The sequence below is a fragment of the Pomacea canaliculata genome, linkage group LG11 (genome assembly GCF_003073045.1).
Source record: "Pomacea canaliculata isolate SZHN2017 linkage group LG11, ASM307304v1, whole genome shotgun sequence".
Lineage (NCBI taxonomy): Eukaryota > Metazoa > Mollusca > Gastropoda > Architaenioglossa > Ampullariidae > Pomacea > Pomacea canaliculata.
In genome coordinates, this window is record NC_037600.1 from 19887475 (window position 1) to 19912872 (window position 25398).

General features: G+C 36.6%; 1 protein-coding gene across 3 annotated transcripts; it reads right to left on the reverse strand.

Moving 5' to 3' along the window:
* Window positions 1-339: 339 nt before the first annotated feature.
* Window positions 340-25398, reverse strand: LOC112575835. Of its 3 annotated transcripts, none has more exons than XM_025257893.1 (10): window positions 25027-25398; window positions 5969-6361; window positions 4617-4727; window positions 4004-4049; window positions 3564-3587; window positions 2872-2901; window positions 2267-2296; window positions 1804-1833; window positions 1311-1337; window positions 340-755 (listed from the first exon to the last, which is right to left on the reverse strand). In XM_025257893.1, exons 1-9 carry the CDS (start codon window positions 25115-25117, stop codon window positions 1328-1330), a joined length of 765 nt encoding a protein of 254 aa, XP_025113678.1. In that variant the 5' UTR covers window positions 25118-25398; the 3' UTR covers window positions 340-755; window positions 1311-1327. The 3 variants fall into 3 exon arrangements, with proteins under 3 accessions (XP_025113678.1, XP_025113677.1, XP_025113680.1); XM_025257892.1 differs by lacking the exon at window positions 25027-25398 and adding an exon at window positions 7109-7481; XM_025257895.1 differs by lacking the exon at window positions 25027-25398 and adding an exon at window positions 7114-7245.

Sequence of the window (25398 nt, forward strand, 5' to 3'; positions counted from 1 at the left end):
GTTAGTGGTTTAAATAACATGAACTACAAGCAAAAAATACTAGCTAAACAACAGAGACTTTGTCACCTAGACCTGGCTAAACAATTCAGACTAAATAACGAGTAGCTGCTTTTTTGGTTTCATGCTGTTTATTATTTTTGTGATGAAATATTACAAATAAATCACTGTTTCTCATGCACTTATTTTAACTTTTATAAAATTATCAAATTGTAATAACCGCCATTACAATAGAATGAAGATTACAAAATACAAAGACTGTTTATATTTGTTTGCTAAGGTAAAGGATATATCTATTACTAATATACTTAAATTTAGATGTGATTGGTTTCCTATCTTTTTTACTTTTGTTTATAACAGACGAAACAAATTCGTCGAAGAATGTTAAAGCGTAAAAGAAAAGAAAATGTCTAAAAATAATAACAAATTAATACTTAATTGATCGCAGTGTTCTTTTTTGTCCTTTTGGTTACTTTTGATGCTACTGATGATTAAAAGTTACAAAAAACTCAGTATTTATATTTTAAACCTACTCCTTCGATCTCTACACACTAGATTTCGTTGCTTTGTGTGCTATCTACATTGCCACATGCCGGTAACTCATAAATTTATGTAAAATAAAATCAGTAATCATCAAAATTCAGTATTCTGTTGTCTTGTGATGAACGAGTTGCTCTCTCTATTTCTGGTCACTGCATTTGTTGTGATGTTTTGTTGTAGTTCCGGTTGTTTACTCCCCCTCAGCTGCTTCTTCTCAACTGCAGGAAAAAGAACAAACTTCTATCAGGTTTCAAACAGTTTGTAACGTATAAATTATACACATTTTATTTATTTCTTCAGAAGGACAATTAACGTTAAAAAACAATGCAGCACAATGTTAGTCTAATGTGAAAGCATTAACTGCCTTGATTTGACAATATGTTTCTTTTGATCGCAGGATTTATTAGTCATGTACACAAGAAATCTAGTTTATTGCCTTGTGATTTCAAACCTTTTAAGTAGCTACCTTATTTTTAAGATGTGTGCCAAAACGGTTAAAAAAAAGGAAATCTGCGCTAGAAATTAATAATTCCTATAACATGATGTCTGTCTGTATCTATGCACATCTGTCAAACCTCTGTCTGTGTATTCACGTCTGTTTTGAATGTCTTTGGTGTCTTTTCGTCTGTCAGTCGAACGACATCACAAGCTGGTCAGGTATACGTTTGACGTTAAATCTCTTTACATATCCATCAGTCCCACCATCTGTCTGTTTTCAATTACATGTAGGTCTGCTTGTCATTTTTTCCATCTGGCTAGTAATTGCGACTTACGGTAATATTTCTGACTGTTACTCGGTCCTGCAACAGCAAATATAGATATTCACACCTACTTCCAAAACATTAAAGTTGTAATATTAAGTAGAATGTCTTAGCTTCTTTTGAAGGGACAAGCACAGTACAGTTCAGAACATTTTAAAAGGAATTTAAATTTGTCTACAACTACGATGATACGGCGAGGATAATATACAAAGCGTCTCTTTTTTGTATTTCTGTTCACAACAGAAAGAAACTTTTTCTTTGTTAAAAGCTCTCATAAGTAATAGTAGATGCATATTTAAATAGGTACATACATTTTAGTCAACTACTCAGGCTCACCATCATTAGTGTCACGTGCTACGGATAGACATAAAACCGAATTTTGGTTTCACAATTGTCTAAATATCACCTTAACTGTGTATTAGTGTTAAAGAAAGCTTTAATGTCTGTTTTCAATTGCGTCTGTTTTTTTTTCAATTTTCTCGTCTGACTAGTAATTTATACTCACATTCCTGATATTGTTGTAGGTTGCTCTGTCCTGCAACAACAAATATAAAAATGTACCCCTATATATAGGTACATATATTTAAGTCAACTACTCCAGTAATACTGTGAAAATACAATACCATTCCTTTTTATTTTATTTCTGTCTACAACAGAGATGGAAAATCTTTCTTTTGTTAAGCTATCATAACTAATAAACCACAAAGAGGGAACAACAAAGTCAACCACAGCCACCCACACAGCATCACTCAAAGTCACACCCAGCCACACAACCACTGTTGTCAGGCTCACCATCACTAGTGTCACGTGCTATGGATAGACATAAAAACCGAATTTTGGTTTCAAAATGGTCTAAATATCACCTTAACTGTGTATTAGTGTTAAAGAAAGAGTTTATGTCTGGTTTCAATTGCGTCTGGGTTTTTTTTTGTTTTCATTTTCTCGTCCGACTAGTAATGTCCACTTACAATTCTGTTGTTGCTGTAGTTGTCTCTGTCCTGCAACAACAAATAAAAATAATTACGCCTACTTCCAAACTATTAAACTTGTAATTGTAAGTGGAATTGCTTAGCTTCTAATGAAGAAAGAAGCCCTGTAGAAGCACCTTTTATTAGGTACATAAACTGAAGTCTACAACTCCGATAATACTGTGAGAATACAACAGAACGCATCTGTACTTTTGTTTAAAATATCTGTATACAACAAAGTCAACCACAGTCACCCACACAACAACACTCACACAGTCACAACCACACAGCCACCGTTGTAAGGCTCAGCATCATCAGTGTCACGTGATACGGACAGACATCGCAACTGATAAGAAGGACTTGGGGAAAGATTTCTTCGGGCAAAGGGTAGCACTTGGAAATATAGGGTCTGTGATATGTGAAGATTCTACGAGTGTACCTCAGTTGTGCAGGACATAACATTTATAAAACCAGAGTTTTGTTTCACAATTGTCTGAATATCATTAAATCCGTGCATTTGTGTTAAAGGCAACTTCTTGTCTCTGTTGTCAATGACAAGTCCGTTTTCTTGTCGTTTTTTTGTCTAAGAAGTAATTCTCACTTACCATCCTGATGCGTCTGTCTGTAGCTCTGTCCTGTAACGACAAATATGAAAAAAATTCAGCCTACTTTTAAAACATTTAAGTTGTTTTATTTAGTAAAGTGGCTTAGCTTCTCTAACAGGTGGTTGCAGGTCCTAACCAGGCTCCTACTCGAGTAACAAGTACTGATTTCAGCACGAAGGAATTCAAGTTTGGCCAAATATACAAGGTGGATGACTTCACATTTGGCAGTATTTAGCATCTGTTTATGGACAGTCAACTCAAACCTTCACCACATCCTCTCAGCTCGTCATGGGCTGGGGTACCATGGTGCGTGTTTGTTGGAGCCACATTTCAGTCAATAATATCACTCTTGTAAATTAAGGTCATTTTCAAAGCATTTTACCAGGAATGAGACCCATTTGTTTAAAAATAGTTTGCATTTTTAAGCAAAAACGTTAATGAATATGATAAAACAAGTGATCCTCATTGTTTTAAATAGTTTTAGCAATTATACAACGCTTTGTGAAGTTTGACAAAAGTGCCATCAGACATTAAGATATTAGTAAAATACATTTCTCCAACACTGTCTGTCTCTTTGTCAGTCCCGTGTATTAGTACTACAGTACTTCTGTACTTTCATGCTTGTTTGCATGTCTGTCTGTGGTTAGATGATGTTATAAACTGTTCAAAGTATTTAGTAAGAATTCACTTACCCTTCTGCATTTGGCACTGAGTCACTGTAGAAGCAAAGGGTATAAATAATGTAAAAAAATTTAAAGTTATAAAGTTTATTTAGCGAGCTTAGCCAGGTTAAGTTTGTGTTTGTGGGGAAGAAATAATACAAAACATCTCCGGACTCGTCAGTGAGAAATTGCGTGCACTAGTTTCCCATAATACTTGTAAATTTAACGTGTTTGATTATCTTTCTCTCTTAATTTTGAAAGATTCCCCTCCTAAGGAATACGTTGTTGTTTATAAGAAGAGTAATAATCTGTTAAAAGTCACTTATACATGTCCAAATTATTCTGTCTCTTTTTTCTCACTAATAAGCTATTACGATGATATTTAGCGTTGGGCCTTGTGATGCTCTCTTCACCTCATGTCCAAATCATTATTTTATTTCTGATAGATAACTTATTAGGAAAATATTTACCGTTCGACCTCGTGACAATTTCTCCACGTCAGGCACGCCACTAATACTGCAAGAGACCAAAGTTTAAATGTAATTGATACGCTCGGGACACTTTTGTGTCTCAGATTCAAAATTTCTTTTCCAGTTTTATCCTTAATTTAGCTTAAATAGTAAAACCTTCATCATTATCATCATACTCAGCAGAAGCAGCAACAAGTTCTGTAATCCTCATTATCGTAGAGTGGGACACTCAGTACTCCGCCCTTTTGTCTGTGGAATGAGGGACAGGTCTGATTACTCTCTGCTATTGTCGGACTTTCGTTTGTCTTCTCTTTTTGTTGTTTTCTTACCTACAGACAGCTATTTACAAAATATTACCATTTCCAACCCCGAGATATTTCCGTTTTCTCCAACGACATCGTACGTGCGTGTGTGTGAGTTCTATGGCATCCCGTCCACAGTTTTAAAAAAATGAGACAAGAAGCAACTTGGTGGCGGTGGATACACTTTCCTCAAGGATTTTATATTAATTACTTACGTTCATTTAAACACACACATAAATATTGCACAAAAAGCACGTTGTTACATTCCCTATGATGTTCCAGCGATATTAAACATGCATGATATTACTCACCAATGACACCAGCAATGGCACAAGCAATAAGTAATGCCATTAGCGGAAATTTTTTCACTTGTTGGGGTTTTTTCTTTGGTCTTCGAGTTGATGGTCCTTTTGGTGATTTCCCTTTAAAGATTGAGATTAATAATCAACTTCATTAAATAATATTCCGTACATTCACACTTTAATCCAGCTTAACGATTTTTTTGGCAAAAAATATTGATATTTAAGTTTTAATAGCATTAACCATTTGGTAAACTTTTATTTTCTAGATATTACGATATTTATTGTAAATTTAACGTGTATTATTCTCTCCACTTACAAAATATTAATCTTTTACTTTTTTTATACATGCAGCTACATTTTTTCTACAAATCTCTACCTTTCTTCTACATTAAACATCAGATGCAGCTTATCATCATACTGAAGCTGCATATCGCGACTCTACCTCTAGCTCTTTATCCACCGCCTGTGTGAAGGTGGCGTAGCTAAAGTCATTCTAAAGACAATTTACTATTGAGCCCAGGGCCTATGAATGAAAGAAAGAAACACCAAAAGCCCATGACCAGATAGATACATTTTTTTACTCCAAACCAAGAACACGAGAAAACACTCAGGTCACCCATTTACAATTGTAAGATTTTTGTAAAGTGTCTCAACACGTCTCGTAAAGTATTAAACTCAAGTGCTCACATTTTCTTTTTTCCGCAGCTCTCCATCCTTTACTAGATCACGTGACCAAAGCGCGTAAAATGTAGGTGACCCAACATACCACTAACCCAATGTTTCCCAAACAACAAGAAAGCTATCTACAGATATAAGGTTTCTGGTCCTGAAATGCATGCACACAGTAAATATGAAGGAAAGAAACTTAATCATCAGTGAACATCAACCGCACACAAGTCATAAAAGGCAGAACGTAGGACGAGAGGACAGACTGCAATCAGTTGTGCAAGAAGTGGATCAAAGGCAACAAGTCCATAAACAATAAGAGCTGATGGCGGGGAGTAAATAGGTTTTGTCTGATCGCGTCTCATAGGATGGATACAAGAGGATGGAAGTTAAATGAAGTGGAATGTTTGAAGGTTTTTTTTCCTACGACAGAAGATCTCTACATTTTCGTGAAATGCTCAACATCTTTCCAGCTGAAAAAGGTCGTTGATAATGTTTGTTTAACTTAATCAGGACAATGCGTAGTGTCGAGCTGTTGCTGCCATAGACACGATGCACAGTGACAGTCGCTGACAGTAAACATCATGCTTAGCATCCGACATTTACTGACGACAGCAAAACAATGAAGTGATCTCCGACACAATGGGCAAGAGTGAAAACGCACAAAAAAAAATGAAATAGTGAAAGGAACTTACCAAACTTCAAATGGCATTTCTCGGTAACGAGCGTTCCATACTTTACTCCCGTGCTAGCATTTTTGCAATGAACGACACACTGTGCACTTTTTCCTTTGAATGTGCTAGTTGCTATAAAATGGCAGCTATAGTTTATTTTATGTGGAAATTCTCCCACACAGTCGACGACTCCATCTGCTGGTTCCCTTCCTAGGCAATTGTCAAATTTCGTAAAATAGAGAACGTCGCATTTAGGAAGATTGCTACTACCCATATAAAATTGAAGAAGACCTGGTTGAGGGCTGCACTGGGATTCAAAGATCCCTAAGTCCATCGCACATGTTACAGTTCCCAATGTGTCTTTTACATAAGAGCTCTGACATGAGATATTAAAATCCTTGTTTTTCATTTGACCTGAAATCATCATCATCATCATCATCATCATCATCAGTAAGAACAGTTTATATCTCATATATTTCCAAATAAAAAAGCTACAATGAGCAAACATAATGTGCTATGTATTTACTTGTTAGCAGGTATTAACACCTTCCTAACTAACGCTTCACCTAATATGAAACACACGCGTCTTTTCAACATTGACCTGAAGAGAAATTAAAAATTCTAACATTAAAACATATAATACTGTATGAGTGTATCGAAGTGGCGGATTCTTTATTTGCTGTTTTATTGGTTTGTGTTTTGGTAGTGGATTTCTTCATTCGTCTCCGCTCCGTCCCGGGATGTGTTAAGAGGAGCAGACTAACGTTTTTCTGTTTATATTTGAGGTCTGGTGTCGTGAATAAGCTTGGAAAATACAAAATACATTTAGTGATGTTGTGATACAGTAAACTAAACAATATATTATATCTTCAGTAACACAGTAAGTAAAAATAAATAAATTGTCTTGAGTAACAAAATCTTGTAAATTAGGAAAACCTGATAATTTGAGATCAAAACCGTTAGATTTAGATCTAACATAAAAACCAGTCATAAATATTAATCATATTAGTAATATTATAGAAAAGAAGTTCAAAGTTATGATTGAAGCCACGCTGCACTAAAAGAAATGTCAACATGAGTAGCAAGACGCCTACAGTTGTACAACTTCTGTATACATAATAATTACACCAAGTCAGACCATGCAAAGTGTTGTGACCATACCAGACCGTGAGTAGCAGCAAGGGAGCAGACCAAGGAATATCAAGCAGCTGACCAGCGCAAGTTTGAAAGATGAGGAGCTGGATGTTGTTGTAGATGCCATCTCAGTGACTTGCTTACAGGCTAAAACGAATGCTGATTATAATATTCACAATGAGAGGTTAAATTTTACAGACTTGTCTGTTGTCGATCTTTTCCGTTATCACAGCGGAAGTGTAGTGACCGCTCGTACTTGCAGTAGATCCCACATTTTCGTAGAAAATCAAAATCTAAAAGGAAGCACAATGTTACGATTACTGTTTAAATATAAAGTTATTGTCAGTCAGGTGCAAATGTACAGTATTTAAATTCATTGTACGCAAAGATGACTCCGATATTCTCCCTAAAGCGACAACTAACGGATGTGAACTTTGCCCTATGTCAGATCACTGCGCGATGCTATTTTTCTCACATAGATCACAGAAACATATCAAAAAACAACATTTCCGCAGATCTTACCGAGTCGTTTTTAATTCGTCAGACATTTGTCTCCACTATGACTGAGTCTATAGGATGGTGTACGGCCATTAAAACTTCTGACTGGAGTACTTTCTTCTGCACAGTGACAAACGTCACAGAGATCTTTTTACAGTCTGCGTCTGTGTGTGTGCGTGCGCGCGTCTGTTTTTCTTTAAACACGCTTACCATCGGCATGAAACCTTTAGTCTCTCTGTTTCTAAGTGTTTGGCACACAAATTTCTGCTTGGACTGAAGTAGAACGACAAAATGTTTCCTCTCTCTTAAACCAGTAATATTTTAAATTTATTTTGTTTTGCTTCGACTTTAAAAGTGATAATTACTTTGAAGGAAATTATCTACCACTTTTTAATTGTTGTGTTTCTTGTCTTTTATGGTGAGCAAATTAAGTAAGCATACTGATTTTTTTGTCTCCAGTTTATTTTTGCTTCTTTCTGAAATCGTGCAAAAATGAGCAGAGACGCTTAGTCATGCACATTTTTCGTATCGTATACCGATATTGTGAAAATACGAAAATTCAATTTATAAGCTGTTAATAAAACTTTTTTATATATCTCAGGCTGTTTACACGCATGCTAGAGATTATGATGAAACTGAACAGTCAGAATTGTTTCAGTGCTACTGTTATATTTTCTATCTTTAAATGCTAAAATTCGACTCTAGTTAAGCGTTTATACATATATTTATTTACACATATGAGTTTCATTGTCTGCTCAACGGCTCGACAAGTCCTTGCTCTCTATGATCAACATCTAATTCCTAATATCTGTATCCTGCCTATCCTGCCTTTCTAGGTACATCTCCCCACTCACACAGGGTCAAGGTGTTCTGCCTAGACTCTCTATAAAATAGTCATTACTCTAGGATACGACAGCAACGAATTTCGACCAAGCGGTCTTGCTTAATGATATAAAAAAAGATTGAGATCACAATACTCACTCATGACCCAACCTTAAAGAACTCATTGGTCCCTTAAGGGCCTCTTGATGGGCTAGAGATGGGACTCTTTTGGGAATCCAGAATTTGGAACCCGGCGGATTTTGGAAGCGATGCCATAAAGAAACCAAAGTGGGAATCCCCGCGAGTAACCATCATTTCCGGCAAAAGACAACACGTGAACCCTCCAGTGTAAAACCGTCGTTTCCTTTGAAAGCCCGGTTTGTAGCCCGTATCTAATACTTCAAACACCCAACTTGCATCCTTCCTCAATCTCACAGTCCTTTACCGCCCCTAGTAAACAGTCTAGCACACCATGAAGAAAACATTGAACAGCTTTTCAAAATCTCTTCGTTTCCTCACCTTCAGTTACATACAACTATCATGCAAAAGATACAATAACAATTTTATTATTCACAAGAAAAACTGTAATGTTAAACAGTTTAAATTATTTATAGCATAAGTTGTCATTGAACAAAGTATTACAACAAACTTTAATCAAATAATTTACTTAAAAATAAGTCATTAATTATTTGCAGCATGAAATTATTTTTTGAAATATTTGTTTTTCCGACGTGCTGGGGTCACAGCCAGGAAAGTCAATCAGCACGTCAGCACGAGGTTATCAGGTCACGGGTGACTTGCTTGTGTGGTTCGTATTCATGCAGATCCGATGGTACACAGTTTGTAGTGACCCGCGCGATATTTTCGTTGATGTCTTGAGTGTCGAACGAAGTCCGTATAGCCTGGTTGGTTTCCTAGTTTGGGTCTATTTGGCTTCTTGCATGCGTGTTGTAATGTTTTTTGCTTTTTTTTATTATTAAACAATACATGTGCAAAACATAACAAAAACTACTGCACACACCAATTTACATAAATAGATCAACACATATCTACACAAATCTACACAATCTACACAAATCTTTCCTCCATCTCATCATACCCTACCCTATGAAAGGACCAGCTGATGCTAGTAACAGCATAGGATGTAGTGGTTTGTCTTTAACTTTTAGTTGTAGCCTACACAAATTTTGATAGTTTTCAACATACATCAAGAAATAACACATATTTCAGGCAGTTCGCACATTTCAACTGTAAACTGAACTTCTACTTATCTATAAACTTATGACATTAGCTACATCTGAGGCATAGCTCACTCATATATTATCTTCATTTATAGAAATACCAAATCTGGGAAGGAAAACATGTCTATTCACAAACATTTTCAAGTAGGTATAGGGTATCCAGACTACGAGGAGACATAAGGGATACATGATTTTTCACAGATACATAACATAAGTATGCATAACAAACAAGCAATATTTTGCAATATAGCAACATAAAAAACAAAATATACATATAAATTAACAAACATTTTAAGAATACATCCATCTACCCAGAGAAGCCACACAAACAAAGCAATCATCATAGAAGGCACCCTGGAGCCCATGTGTCACAATATTAATGTATATCAAGACATATGACAAGATAAGATAAGATAAGACAAGATTATATATATGGATATAATCAGTATTTACTTTAGTTAACAAGTTGTTCATAGGATAGCCAGTGTTTAGCAAACTTTTCTTCGGTTAATTCTAAGCATGCATGAAATTTTTCAATTGAATATCTGTGTTTCAATATTTGGATAAAGGGTTCTAACTGGGGATGACTTTTTTTAAATCTACAAGAATACATGTATGCTTTTGCCAGCAATAAAATTAAATCAAGTGCAACAAGTGTATCTTAGTACTTCTGGATTTAATTCACGCCATATATCTACCAGCTTCAAATTTGTAATCATCTTATCAATTTGTTTTTTGCCCTCTTGTATTGTTATTATGCTTATAATTATGACAGTCCAGCTGAAAGTTCAAAACAACATTCCAATCACCCCCAATCACAATGTTATCTATACTTAATTGCCTCACACACTCTTCTAGTTGCGAATAGAATTTTGGGTTATCCTTGTTTGGCCCATAGACATTACAAATTAGAATATCGTTTTCTATTGTTTTTATCTATGCTATAATGTAGTTTCCTCCGTTGTCTCTATAAATCTTTTTAGCTGAAAATTCAAAATTGTTATTAAATAGGATTGCCACCCCACGTGAGGAAGAACTGTAGGATGCAAAAAGGCAAGAGTAACCCCATTCTGCAGATATCATTATTTCCTGTTTATGTTCAAAATGTGTATCTTGTAACAGATAAACTGAAAAGGCCTTATTATGTAAATAATGAAAAACATCTCTCCTCTTACGCATGTCACCTAGGCCCTGACAGTTCATTGATGCTAAAATAATTGGTGAGTTTATGCTCATATTGAAATAATTTTAATGGAACAGTAAAGAGGACAGAACATTAATTGATAGAACTTTTGAATAGCAATGAAGAGCACTGTAGTTAATACATGCATTCCATAGATGAGCCTTCATTTTATGATCATGAACTGTTGTGTAATTATTTGGTGGCAAATGAACAGATGGAAAATTTATAAAACATGACACATGACAAACAAAAGAAGATGAACAAACATGAATTTTTTAACAAGATTGGCAGGGTGACATAAAACAGTCACCATTACTGCCCTGAGTGATGATCTAATGTTTTTAGCCTCTTATCCAGACCCCCTCCCCCTCCAGAGAGAAAAAAACCTACCGAATACATCAATTTACATAAATAGATCAACAAAGATATCCTTGACAATCTACACAAAGTTTTCCTCCAACTTAACATACCCTACCCTATGTGAAGACCAGCAGACACTGGAAACACAAGAAACAACATAGGTTGTAGTGGTTTGTCTTTAACTTTGAGTTGTAACTTAGACAAATACAGATAACTTTCAAAGCACTTCAATAAATAACACATATTTCAGGCTCTTCGCACATTTCAACCTTACACAGAGCTTATACTTATTTAGAAACATATGACATTTGTTATATTTGAGGTATAGCTCACCTACATATTATCTTCACGGATATAAATGTTAATTAGGGGAAGGAGAAACATGTCTACTCACAAACATTTTCAAGTAGGTATAGGTATATAACTCACCTACATATTATCTTCACGGATATAAATGTTAATTAGGGGAAGGAGAAACATGTCTACTCACAAACATTTTCAAGTAGGTGTAGGGTATCCAGATTACGAGTCGACATAAGGGAGGTCACTGATAAGATATCTCTTGTGTAATGTTTATCCCATGATTGCTACCATCTTCGTCAACTGTTGAGTGTCTTGATTCAGTTCTTGTAGCAGGTCCTGTGTTGTATTTGGCTGTGTGGTGTTCTGCTCTTGTGCTGGGCGAAACGAGCATGCTCCCGGGTCCAGTGATGGCGTCTTAGTTACTGAAGGCGTGGAATGAGTAGTGGGGTCAAAGGTGGAGAAAGAAGTCCAACGATGCCCCTCTCTGCAGGTTGTTGATGATGAGGTTTTCTCTCACTCTGTTGTTGTTGCTGTCAGGTCGTCCCTTCCCGATTTTGTTGGAATTTCCTTTCGCTCCCTCCCTTTGTTGTCGAACTATTACCTCGTGGCTCATTCCTATCAGCATTTTGTTGACATAAATGACATCACCATCTTTTACCTCCCTCACAGACAGATCCAATAATTTCACAAATACTTTGCCGCCAGCCGCCAACCATGTGTCTAGGACACCTTCATGCTGCTTTAAACGATTTAGTCTTTGCACATTTAAATGTGTAAGGTCTTCTGTGACAGACATCCTGACCCCTTGAGTCGACTTCTTTCTTTCAGCACTCGGTCTCTGTTTTTACGGGAGATGAACTTCACTATCACTGGTCTTGGTCTCGGTCTGTCTTTGTTTATTTGTCCTACTCTGTGTAAGGCTGAGATTTTATGAGTGTCGATGTCCGACAGACCAAGTCCTGACTGGACAACATGAAGCACTTTCTTTTCACACTTCTCCGCCTTTTCATTTCTATTGTCGTCCAGAATTCCGTAAATTCTTACTGACTCTCTCCGAGAGTATTGTTCTAGAAGATTTAACTCTTCTTTACGCTGATCCGAGTGAACTGTTAGTTTGTAAATTTCTTCTTTTAACACCTCCCACGTTGCACGGATCCCGCACTTTCCCACCGCAGAAATCTCTCGAATCACATTTTTTTTTGGAAAAACAAGTCTGAAGCAAGGTTATAATATATTTATATCCATCAGTTACTATCCTCTGTCGTTTCTAGGCTGCACATTCATTTTGGGTCCAAAAAAAACCACATTTTTTATCGGACAAAGTCACGCACACGTCCTTCCTCTGGTATGACCATCACTCACCTACCCCCCCACCCCTACAAACCCGTGCTGTAATGTTTCTTTTACCCTCATTAATAAACATATAATCACAAACCTTTTTGTTTTCTTCTTTCGCCTTCTTGGATGGTGGGTAAAGTCTATTTCGTATATCCATCACTTGCTTTGTCAAGTCCTCTCAATTATAGGTATTGATGCCATTAAAATTCCGTTTTGCTTTAAGAACTTTTTATCCTTGAAGAAAGCAAAACGTACCCAAATCGAAGAATTAGAATTTCCGGGTGCAATCTATGTGTCCTGTCAATGATGTCATTATCGTTCTTTAGTTGTTCAGAGAACATATCTATCATTGTGGATTTGTTTTGTTCCCACATTTTCGTTCGTCACCAGTTTTCGGAAGACCGTATTATGATAAAATTGTTTCTCAGTGATCATCCTTCCAAATCGTCAACTTTATGCTTTAGTTCTTCTAGTCTCCTCTTGAGCTCCAGCATTTTCTTCTCTCAGCTCCACGTTTTCTTCTTTGAGAGTCTTCATTTCGATCATACTATCTTTCACTTATCTTCAAGGATTACAATGCCAGCGCTAACAGAGTTTACGTTTTCATACTTTTAGGTCTTTTAAGAAATTTATCACATCATACAAAATAGGTTCCTGTTTAGAAGCTGCCGTAAATTATCTTGTCTGGTGAGGATCTGGCCACGCTTTCTTTGGCAGTTGGCATTACTTCTCAAACATGGAAAAATATATGGTTTACAGGCTGTTTTAGATATTCTGTCAATAATGTAAGTAAGATGTTCTCTATGTGTCACATCAATGAAGAGGATGAGTTCCACTTTATCTGATGCTGTCCATATCTCATAGATCTAAGAAAAAGTTTTATTTCGAAAATGTATTTTTGCCAAACTAAAATAATACTATCTAACCTTAGCAACTTTTCATATTTAGCGACAAAGAAAAGAAATGCTACTTTAAAGATATTTTTTTAATCTATTGTGTATATAATTCCCCTTTAATGTTTTATTCAAACCCAAAGACCTAACACAATAAACCATTAGTATTTGTGTTCGTGTCGGTATTCGTAACAAGAGCGGTTGTAACCACAGAATTGTTAGTGGTTTAAATAACTTGAACTACAAGCAAAAAATACTAGCTAAACAAAAGAGACTTTGTCACCTGGACCTGGCTAAACAATTCAGAATAAATCACGAGTAGCTGTGTTTTTGGTTTCATGCTGTTTATTATTTTTGTGACAAAATATTACAATCTCATGCACTTATTTTCACTTTTATAAAATTATTAAATTGTAATAACCGCCATTACAATAGAATGAAGATTACAAAATAGAAAGACTGTTTATATTTGTTTGTTAAGGTAAAGGATATATCTATAACTAATATAATTACAATTAGATGTGTTTGGTTTCCCATTTTTTTATACTTTTGTTTATAACAGACGAAAAAATTCGTCGAAGAATGTTAAAGCATAAAAGCAAAGAAATTGTCGAAAAAGAATAACAAATTAATATTCAATTGATCGCAGTGGGTTTTTTTGTTGTTGTTGTTGTTGTTTGTTTGTTTTTTTTTGTTTGTTTGTTTGTTTTGTCATTTTGGTAACTTTTGATGCTACTGATGATTAAAAGTTACAAAAAACTCAGTATCTATATTTTAAACCTACTCCTTCGATCTCTACACACTAGATTTCGCTGCTTCCCGTACTATCATCATTGCCACATGCCGGTTAATCATAATAAATTTATGTAAAATCAAATCAGTAATCATCAAAATTCAGTATTCTGTTCTCTTGTGATGATCGAGTTTCTCTCTCTACTTCTGGTCACTGCATTTGTTGTGATGTTTTGTTGTAGTTCCGGTTCTTTACTCCCCTCAGATGCTTCTTCTCAACTGCAGGAAAGAGAAAAAACTTCTATCAGGTTTTAAACAGTTTGTAACGTATAAATTATACACATTTTATTTATTTCTTCAGAAGGACAATTAACGTTAAAAAAACAATGCAGCACAATGTAAGTCTAATGTGAAAACATTAACTGCCTTGATTTGACAATGTGTTTCTTTTGATCGCAGGATTTATTAGTCATGTACACAAGAAATCTAGTTTATTGCCTTGTGATTTCAAACCTTTTAAGTAGCTACCTTATTTTTAAGTTGTGTGCCAAAACGGTTAAAAAAAATCTGCGCTAGAAACTAATAATTCTTGTAACATGATGTCTGTCTGTATCTATGCACATCTGTCAAACCTCTGTCTGTGTATTCACGTCTGTTTTGAATGTCTTTGGTGTCTTTCCGTCTGTCAGTCTTCCCTAATTTTGGTTTCACAATGATCTAAATATCACCTTAACTGTGTATTAGTGTTAAAGAAAGAGTTTATGTCTGTTTTTTTTGTTTTCATTTTCTCGTCTGACTAGTAATGTCCACTTACAATCCTGTTGTTGCTGTAGTTGTCTCTGTCCTGCAACAACAAATAAAAATAATTACGCCTACTTCCAAACTATTAAACTTGTAATAGTAAGTGGAATTGCTTAGCTTCTGATGAAGAAAGAAGCCCTGTAGATGCAACTTTTATTAGGTACATAAACTGAAGTCTACAACTCCGATAATACTGTGAGAATACAACAGAACGCATCTGTACTTTTGTTAAAAATATCTGTATACAACAAAGTCAACCACAGTCACCCACACAACAACACTCACACAGTCACCACACAGCCACCGTTGTCAGGCTCAGCATCATCAGTGTCACGTGATACGGACAGACATCGCAACTGATAAGAAGGACTTGGGGAAAGATTTCTACGGGCAAAGGGTAGCACTTGGAAATATAGGGTCTGTGATATGTGAAGATTCTACGAGTGTACCTCAGTTGTGCAGGACCTAACATTTATAAAACCAGAGTTTTGTTTCACAATTGTCTGAATATCATTAAAACCGTGCATTTGTGTTAAAGGCAACTTCTTGTCTCTGTTTGCAATGACAAGTCCGTTTTCTTGTCGTTTTTTTCTTGTCTAAGAAGTAATTCTCACTTACCATCTTGATGCATCCGTCTGTAGCTCTGTCCTGTAACGACAAATATGAAAAAAATTCAGCTTACTTTTAAAACATTTAAGTTGTATTATTAAGTAAAGTGGCTTAGCTTCTTATGAAGGAAGGAGCACAGCACAGTAGATGCACTTTTTATTATGGGAATATACATTTGCCAACAACTCTAATAATACTGTGAAAATACAATAAAATCTATTTTTTATTTCTGCCTTCAAGAGAGATGGATTTAATTAAAAGCTCTAACAATAAATAAACTACAAAGATGAAAGCAACAAGTTAACTACAGTCACCCACACAACTACACTCACACAGTCACACCCACCGTCACTAGTGTCAAGTGCTATGACTACAAAAACTGAGGTTGACCTGTTAATCTTTTTTTCTGAAAAAAATGTGCCTTATTGGTACAGGGGGCGCTCATGTTGCTACTTTTCCACTATATCATGTACTCTGTCTTCAGCAGTTTTCCTTGAGAGGTGTGTCAGAAATGTCTTACATGTACTGAAAGTCGCCAGTGAAATACATTTTTCCAAGACAAGGTATTCTTTCTTTTGCTTTGCTATATAGAAGTATTAGTTCTCCAATATTTCTTTTTTTCATGTTTGTAAGCATGGCTGTCTGCCGTTATAATATGTCATTAACTGTTCAAGGTATACAGTAAGTCTATCCATCATTCCACTGCCGGAGAAAAATTAATGCGATGTTAAGAAGACAACAGCGAAGACGATGACGATGATGATGATAATAATAATAATAAGAAGAATAAGAATAAGAATAATAAGAATAAGAATAATAATGGGAACTTATAACGAGAAGGATCACGACCAAGATAGATCACTCTCTCTTTGCAGATTAATAATGATAAATGAAACAGAACATCCAGGAGACAGTGAGGTACGTATAGAAACAATGAACAACATAAAGATGAGGCACAAGAGTAGAAGGAAGGCAGTGGATGAAGGTATGAACGGTATGTAGATACTATCAACAGTGTCTTTGTGGGAAGGAGGATAGAATGAGAAGTCTGGTGAGGAGCCAAGGTTTTGGGCAGGATGTGGACAGACAAGTTTCCAGTAGAGTAGTGGGTGGGGGGGGGGAAACCTTCAAAGAATCCATAGCATAGAGTAGTGAGCTTTCAGTCTATTGTAGCTTTAACTGGTAGCCAATGAAGAGAATGTAGAAGTAGTGTGACATGTTCACATTTGCGAGTCCGGAAAACGAGACGAGCAGCTGAGTTCTGGACTTTCTGAAGTTTATCAATGAGGTCCTGTGCCCTCTTCGTTTACAAAATCAAAGCTTCTGTTTTTTCGTCATTTAGTTTTACATTGTTGTAGGTCATCCATATTCTAATATCGGAAATACGATCTTGGATGCTGTGAAAAACAGTGTGTGCCTGAGAAGGAGAACAGGTGGTAGACAGCTGAGTGTCGTCAACAAAGGACAGATCTGATACAGAATGAGATTAGAATAATAAGCGACTTCATGTACAAGATAAAGAGGTAGGGATCAAGTACAGAACCTCGGGTGGCCTATGAGTGTATACAGACTGGTGGAGACACTTAGCCCTCCACTATCACTGACTGAGTCGTAGCTGAGAGATATGAAAAACATTGGAGTGTGGAACCTGATATGCCATAGAGAGTACTGAGTCTATGAATGAGAGTAGAGGGTCTATAGTATCAAAGGCAGCAGAAAGGTTCACACGGTGAGGAATGAGATGTCATCATTGTCCAGAGCTGACAAAATGTCGTTTGTCACCATCAACAGGTCAGTTTCCGTGCTGTGAAAAGGGCGATAAGCTGATTGTGATGGTGAAATCAACTTTTCAGGGTTAAGATAGGACAGAATTTGATTGAGAACTACTTTATCAATGATTTTGTACAGGATTTGGCAAGTTTCAAGCTGGGTGGTAATTGTTTAGCACGTTGATGTCAAGGGTAGAGTTTTTTAATAGTACTAAGGTTGTTTCGAAGGTAGTTGGGAAGATGCCAGAGGACAATACATCATTTACTATTTCTGTGAGGGCTTGGAGAAGGGTGCCGAGACACTCTACCAGTAATGGGGTGGGAACTGGATCCAGTGGACAAGTTGTGGATTTTGACTGGCGTGTGATGGTCCTAAGCTCACTTTCCGGTATCGGCTGAAAGGAAGCGAAGGAGCACTTTGGACTTTCCAGATCGTCGAAGTTGTTAGCAGGGAGCTGAAGGATGCACAGGTAGTTGATCAAGTTTAGCCTGGATGTCAAGAATCTTGTGGACAAAAATCTCACTGAAGGCCTCTGGCACTAAAGCAAGTGGGCAGTTGTTGTTTGTTTTTGTGCGGCAATACAGGTCGTTGTAGCTCCTAACCAGGCTCCTACTCGAGTAACAAGTACTGATGTCAGCACGAAGGAATTCAGTTTTGGCCAAATATACAAGGTGGATGACTTTTAGCATCTGTTTATGGACAGTCAACTCAGACCTTCACCACATCCTCTCAGCTCGTCATGGGCTGGGGTACCATGGCGCGTGTTTGTTGGAGCCACATTTCAGGCAACAATATCACTCTTGTAAATTAAGGTCACTTTCAAAGCATTTTACCATGAATGAGACCACATTTGTTTAAAAATAATCTACTGCATTCTTAAGCAAAAACGTCAATGAATATGATGAAATAAGTGTTCCTCATCAGGGCTTCTGCTAAGGCTAAATTCTTTTGGGTCCCAGGGACCCCTTCTTCAGATTTTTAAGGGGTCCCTGTTCTTCGTCCAAATTTGAATGGGACCCCATTGACGAAAACTGAAGGGGTCCTCCGAACTTTTAATGCGTACTGTACGCAATATTTTGCGTAAGCAGAAGCCCTGCCTCATTGTTGAAATAGTTTTAGCAGTTATACAACGCTTTGTGAAGTGTGACAAAAGTGCCATAAGACATTAAGATATTTTTGTAAAATACATTTCTCCAACACTGACTGTCAGTCGCGTGTATTAGTACTACAGTACTTCTGTACTTTCATGCATGTTTGCATGTCTGTCTGTGGTTAGACGATGTCATATACTGTTAAAAGTATTTAGTAAGAATTCACTTACCTTTCTCGACCCTCTGAGTCACTGTAAAAGCAAAGGGTATAAATAAGGTAAAAGAATTTTACAGTTATCAAAATGATTTATAAAGTTTATTTAGCGAGCGGAGCGAGTTTTAGTTTGTGTTTGTGGGGAAGAAATAATGCAAAACACATCCGGACTCGTTAGTGAGAAATTGTGTGCACGAGTTTTCCAGAATACTTGTAAATTTAACGTGTTTGATTATCTTTCTCTCTCAATTTTGAAAGATTCCACTCCTAAGGAATACGTTGTTGTTTATAAGAAGAGTAATAATCTGTTAAAAGTCACTTAAACATGTCCAAATCATTCTGTCTCTTTTTTCTCACTAATAAGCTATTACGAAGATATGTACCATTGGGCCTTGTGATGCTCTCTCCACCTCATGTCCAAATCATTATTTTATTTCTGACAGATAACTTATTTGGAAAATATTTACCATTCGTCCTCGTGAAGACTTGTGCACGACAGGCACACCACAAATACTGCAAGAGACCAAAGTTTAAATGTTAATGATACGTTCGGGGAACTTTCGTGTCTCAGATTCAAAATTTGTTTTCCAGTTTTATCCTTAAGTGAGCTTAAATAGTAAAACCTTCATCATTATCATCCTACTCAGCAGAAGCAGCAACATGTCCTGTAAAGCTCATTATCATAGAGGATAGAGGGGGACACTCAGTACTCCTCCCTTTTGTCTGTGGAATGAGGGACAGGTCTGATTACTCTCTGCTATTGTCGGACTTTCGTTGTCCTCTCTTTTTGTTGTTTTCTTACCTACAAACAGCTATTTACAAAATATCTATGTAGATCTGTGCCTGCAGTATTGTCTTCGTACAGCCTGGAGATTTTTCGATGTCACGGAATCCATCTTAGTTAACATTTCTTCTCTCTGGTCATAAAGTCTTGAAAGGGCGAATACATTTACAATTATAATATTATTTTAGTTGTAAGATCACTAATGACTTTCATTACACTGTGGACAAAGGGCAGCACTACGTTTGTTGACCTGGGCGATGACACTTGATGTCTGATAATAAGTGTCGTTGTAGTATGTCTTGACCTGCTGACATTCAGCTGAAATCTACAAAGTAGTTTGATACGCTCTCATCATTTTCATCATTATATTTCTCCAATATTAACATGGCAATAGAGAATACTCAGTCCAGTCTGTACGTGATGTCAGTGAACACAATCGCTGGGTAAACAACTACCACACAGTCCTACTATTTAGTACAGCCCCGCTCCTACCCCCAGTCTATACTGATTGTTAGAGATATTTCAATCTCACAAACCTGTTCTACCCTACACAAACCGTCAACAGTGTTTAGCAATTGCTTGTCTTAAATATGCAATGTAGCCAGTTGTATGGGGGGCTGCTGTTGTTATTTATTTCAGTGTTATTGTCGTCAGAGAAACGGGAGAGACAACAACTATGGCAATATTATAATTCAAGCTTTCGATATACACTGATAAGGAAAAAAATTTAATCAGTCAAAGCTAACAATCCTTTTACAAAGTTTCAGTGAGTAAAAACATAATAACAATGACTTCACTATAGAATAATGACTATCACTATCTACTGATGACAAGCTTACTGTTTAAATAAGTCTGACAAAGTATACACATTTCTATTTATCTGTCTTTAAGACGCAGATAAGCTTCACAGCAAAATTCAAAGTAAACCATTCTTTCATTACACTCTACCAATGAAAATCTAAGTACATGGAACAATATATGTGAACACTTTGTTAAAAGCGAAATGTACAGTAAAAGAACAATCTATCACGACTGATGTTGTTTGAGTTGTGTATTTCATTGCCCTAATGAAGTGGAGAGAACAAAGCCATGACACAAAATGTTACAAATAGTAAATGTCTATCATTGTTCATCCTAGTAATTTTTAACCCACAACTAATACATATAAAAACTGAATTCATAACTATAGGGTACAGTCTAGCTCACCAGACACTAGATTGCTAGGGTTGCACTTATAGACTGACACCATCTGTCATGCAAATGTGAAAGAAATATCTCATTTGGTAATCCAATAGCATCCTTGAGATTTTACCATTACAATTTCCAACCCCGAGATCTTTCTGTTCTCTCCAACGACCTCGTACGTGCGTGTGTGTGAGTTCTATGGCATCCCGTCCACAGTTTTAAGAAAACCCAGACAAGAAGAACTTGGTGGCGGTGGATACACTTTCCTCAAGAGTTTTATATTAATTACTTACGTTCATTTAAACACACACATAAATATTTCAAAGACAGCACGTTGTTACATTCCCTCTGATGTTCAAGCGATATTAAACATGCATGATATTACTCACCAATGACACCAGCAATGGCACAAGCTATAATGAATGACATTACTGGAAATTTTTTCCGTTTTTGCGGTGATGGTCGTTTTTTCGGTGGTCGTCGAGTTGATGGACCTGGTGGTGCTTTAGTTGGTTGTGATGGTGGTCCTGGTGGTGCTTCAGTTGGTTGTGATGGTGGTCCTGGGGGTGCTTCAGTTGGTTGCGATGGTGGTACTGGTGGTTTTAGAGTTGGTTGTGGTTCTTTTTTTGGTGGTGTCCCTTTAAAGATTGAGCTTTAATCAACTTCATTAAATAATATTCCGTACATTCGCATTTTCGAGCTTAATGATTTCCGTCAAATTTTTTTCTAAGAAAATATTGATATTTAAGTTCTATTAACCATTCGGTACACTTTTATTTTCTAGATATTAAGATTTTCATTTTAAATTTAACGTGTAGTATTCTCTCCACCTTTATTTACAAAATCTTAATCTTTTACATTTTTTTTATACATGCAGCTATATTTTTTCTACATTAAACATCAGACGTAGCTTATCATCATACTGAAGCTGTATATCGCGACTCTACCTCTATATAGCTCTTTATTCACCGCCTGTGTGAAGGTGACATAGCTAAAGCCATTCTAAAGACAATTTACTATTGATTCCAGGGCCTATGAATGAAAGCAATGAAACACCAAAATCCCTGGACCGGATAGATACGTCCGTGTCTATGATATCAAGAAGATACTTAGTTCCGTGTCTGTGATGTCTCGTTCCGCGTCTACGAGAACACGAGAAAACATTCAGGTCACCCATTTACAATTGTAAGATTTTTGTAAAGTGTCTAAACTCTTTTCGTAAAGTATTAAACTCAAGTGCTCACATTTTCTTTTCTCCACAGCTCTCCATCCTTTACTAGATCACGTGACCGGCAAAGCGCGTAAAATGTAGGTGACCCAACATACCACTAACCCAATGTTTCCGAAACAACAAGAAAGCTATCTACAGATATAAGGTTTCTGGTCCTGAAATGCATGCACACAGTAAATATGAAGGAAAGAAACTTAATCATCAGTGAACATCAACCGCACACAAGTCATAATAGGCAGAACGTAGGACGAGAGGACAGACTGCAATCAGTTGTGCAAGAAGTGGATCAAAGGCAACAAGTCCATAAACAATAAGAGCTGATGGCGGGGAGTAAATAGGTTTTGTCTGATCGCGTCTCATAGGATGGATACAAGAGGATGGAAGTTAAATGGTGGAATGTTTGAAGGTTTTTTTTCCTACGACAGAAGATCTCTACATTTTCGTGAAATGCTCAACATCTTTCCAGCTGAAAACTTAATCAGGACAATGTGTACTGTCGAGCTGTTGCTGCCATAAGACACGATGCACAGTGACAGTCGCTGACAGTAAACATCATGCTTAGTATCCGACATTTACTGACGACAGCCAAACAATGTAGTGATCTCTGACACATTGGGCAAGAGTGAAAACGCACAAAAAAATAATGAAATAGTAAAATGAACTTACCAAACTTCAAAAGGCAGTTCTCGGTAATGAGACTTTTATAGAATATTCCCGTGCTACTATTGTGGCATTCAAGGACACAGCTTGCATTTTTTTCTTCGTCTCTTTCAGTTGGAGTAAAATGGCAGTGATATTTCACTACGTTTCCCTTTACTTCACAGTTGAAAACTGCGTTTGCTGGTTCCTTTCCTTTGCATTCATCTACGTCACCCAAAGATGTCTTGTAGCATTTACTGATGAAGTCATTAGTTACTTTAGCTTGAAGAAGACGTTGGGTAGTATGTTGGCACTGGTATTTTAATTTATCCCAGTTCACCTCACATGTTATAGCTCCTAATGTGTCTTTTACATAAGAGCTCTGACATGAGACTTTAAATTCCTTGTTTTTCATTTGACCTGAAATCATCATCATCATCATCATCATCATCATCATCATCATCATCATCATCATCATCATCAGTAAGAACAGTTTATATCTCATATATTTCCAAATAAAAAAGCTACAATGAGCAAACATAACGTGCTATGTATTTACTTATTAGTAGGTATTAACACTTCAACACTTCTTGTCAACATTGACCTGAAGAGCCATTAAAAATTCTAACATTAAAAAATAGAATGCTTTATGAGTGTATTGAAGTGGCGGATTCTTTATTTGCTGTTTTATTGGTTTCTGTTTTTGTAAGGGATTTCTTCATTCGTCATTCCAACGCTTTAAGAATCACGTGATTTTTAAATCAAAACATTATCTGCAACTTTTTCATGTTCAAGTTCAACATCATACAAATGGTATGTTAACTTACTATATTCACAGTAAACCTTAAACTCTACTGAATATTTAGGCTAAATCTCACAAATGAGGGCAAGGTTTTTTGAAATTAATCTATTCTTTGCCCGAATCTCCCCATTCATTTGAAATTGCATACTTTAGGGGCACGTGCCATACCAAAGATAAAGGAATACCTAGGCAAGCAACGACATTTTTATGGATTTCAAAGAGATCTCAATCAATCTATGGCCCGCTGGATCTGTGATTGAACCCAAAACTAACTGTTACAAAAACATACAGAAAACAGAAAACTCACGAAAAGCATCTACATAACTGAGTTGTTTTGAGGACGCTGCTTTCTGAAGCAGCATTATCACGCTTGATAATGTTTGCTTTCAAAACTTTATTTTTAATGATGCATGTTGTTTCATCGAGTTACTGAAGTGTCATGGTGATTGTGTAAGAGCTTGGTAGGTGTACATGGTGATGGCGCCATTGTTGTCATGTTTGTAATGACAAGGAGGACCACTGTAGTCGTAAGGAAGACCTCGATGGCTGCGGTAAATGGCGAAGACGATTCCTAGGGTGAAGAGTAGAGAACTCAGAAAAGTAGGAACTGAGTCAGGTAAAAAAGGTAAGATCCTAGAGAAGTTCGTAAAGGAAGAATTAGTCATTTGGTTAGCTAATGAGGAAAGGTAGGAAGAGAGAAGCTACAGACAAAATTGCTATAGCAGTAGGAGAGAGAAGAAGATGAAAAGGAGGGAGAGATGAAAGAAAAGCTAGAAGAGAGAAAAGGAAAGAAAGTCTAGTATTAGAAAATATAAAACAAGAGAAAGAAAGGGCAATTTTTACCAGACAATAGCCAATGCGACTGAGGGAAGCTTGGAGGAAAAAAAATTGACGAGAAGGCAGGAGAGTGAAAAGTTGGTAATGAAGGTCAAGAAGGGCAGCCAACATTTGAATGTTAAAGTATAACGGACGCAACGGCTGCATGTCCAGCATTGCAGGACTCAAATCAAAATGTTTAAATTGTTTGGGGTTCTCCGCTCTGTCCCGGGAGGTGTTAAGAGGAGCAGACTAACGTTTTTCTGTTTATATTTGAGGTCTAGTGTCGTGAATAAGCTTGGAAGGCTACAAAATACATTTAGTGATGTTGTGATACAGGAAAATAAACAATATATTATATCTTCAGTAACACAGTAAGTAAAAATAATAAATTGTCTTGAGTAACAAAATCTTGTAAATTAGGAAAACCTGATAATTTGAGATCAAAACCGTTAGATTTAGATCTAAAACCAAAACCAGTCACACATAATAATCATAGTATTAATACTAGGATTCAAACGACACTGCAATAAAAGAAATGTCAACATGAGTAGCAAGACGCCTACAGTTGTACAACTTCTGTATACATAATAATTACACCAAGTCAGACCATGCAAAGCCTTGTGACCATACCAGAGCAGCAAGCGAGCAGACCAAGGAATATCAAGCAGCTGACCAGCGCAAGTTTGAAAGATGAGGGGCTGGATGTTGCTGTAGCTTCCATCTCAGTGACTTGCTTACAGGCTAAAATGAATTCGGATTCGAATCTTCCATTTGAGAGGTTAAATTCACAGACTTGTCTGTTGTCGATCTTTTCTGTTATCACGGCGGAAGTGTAGTGACCGCTCGTACTTGCAGTAGATCCCACATTTTCGTAGAAAATCAAAATCTAAAAGGGAGAACAATGTTACGATTACTGTTTAAATATAAAGTTATTGTCAGTCAGGTGCAAATGTACAGTATTTAAATTCATTCTACGCAAATATGACTCAGATATTCTCCCAA

Coding starts and splice junctions, on each gene's coding strand:
- LOC112575835 (XM_025257892.1), bottom strand. CDS start 7,208: ATGGCATCTACAACAACATCCAGCTCCTCATCTTTCAAACTTGCGCTG. Junction 4,728..5,968: donor GAAATGCCATTTGAAGTTTG/GTAAGTTCCTTT, acceptor CAATCTTTAAAG/GGAAATCACCAAAAGGACCA. Junction 3,588..4,003: donor AATTGTCACGAGGTCGAACG/GTAAATATTTTC, acceptor TTGCTTCTACAG/TGACTCAGTGCCAAATGCAG.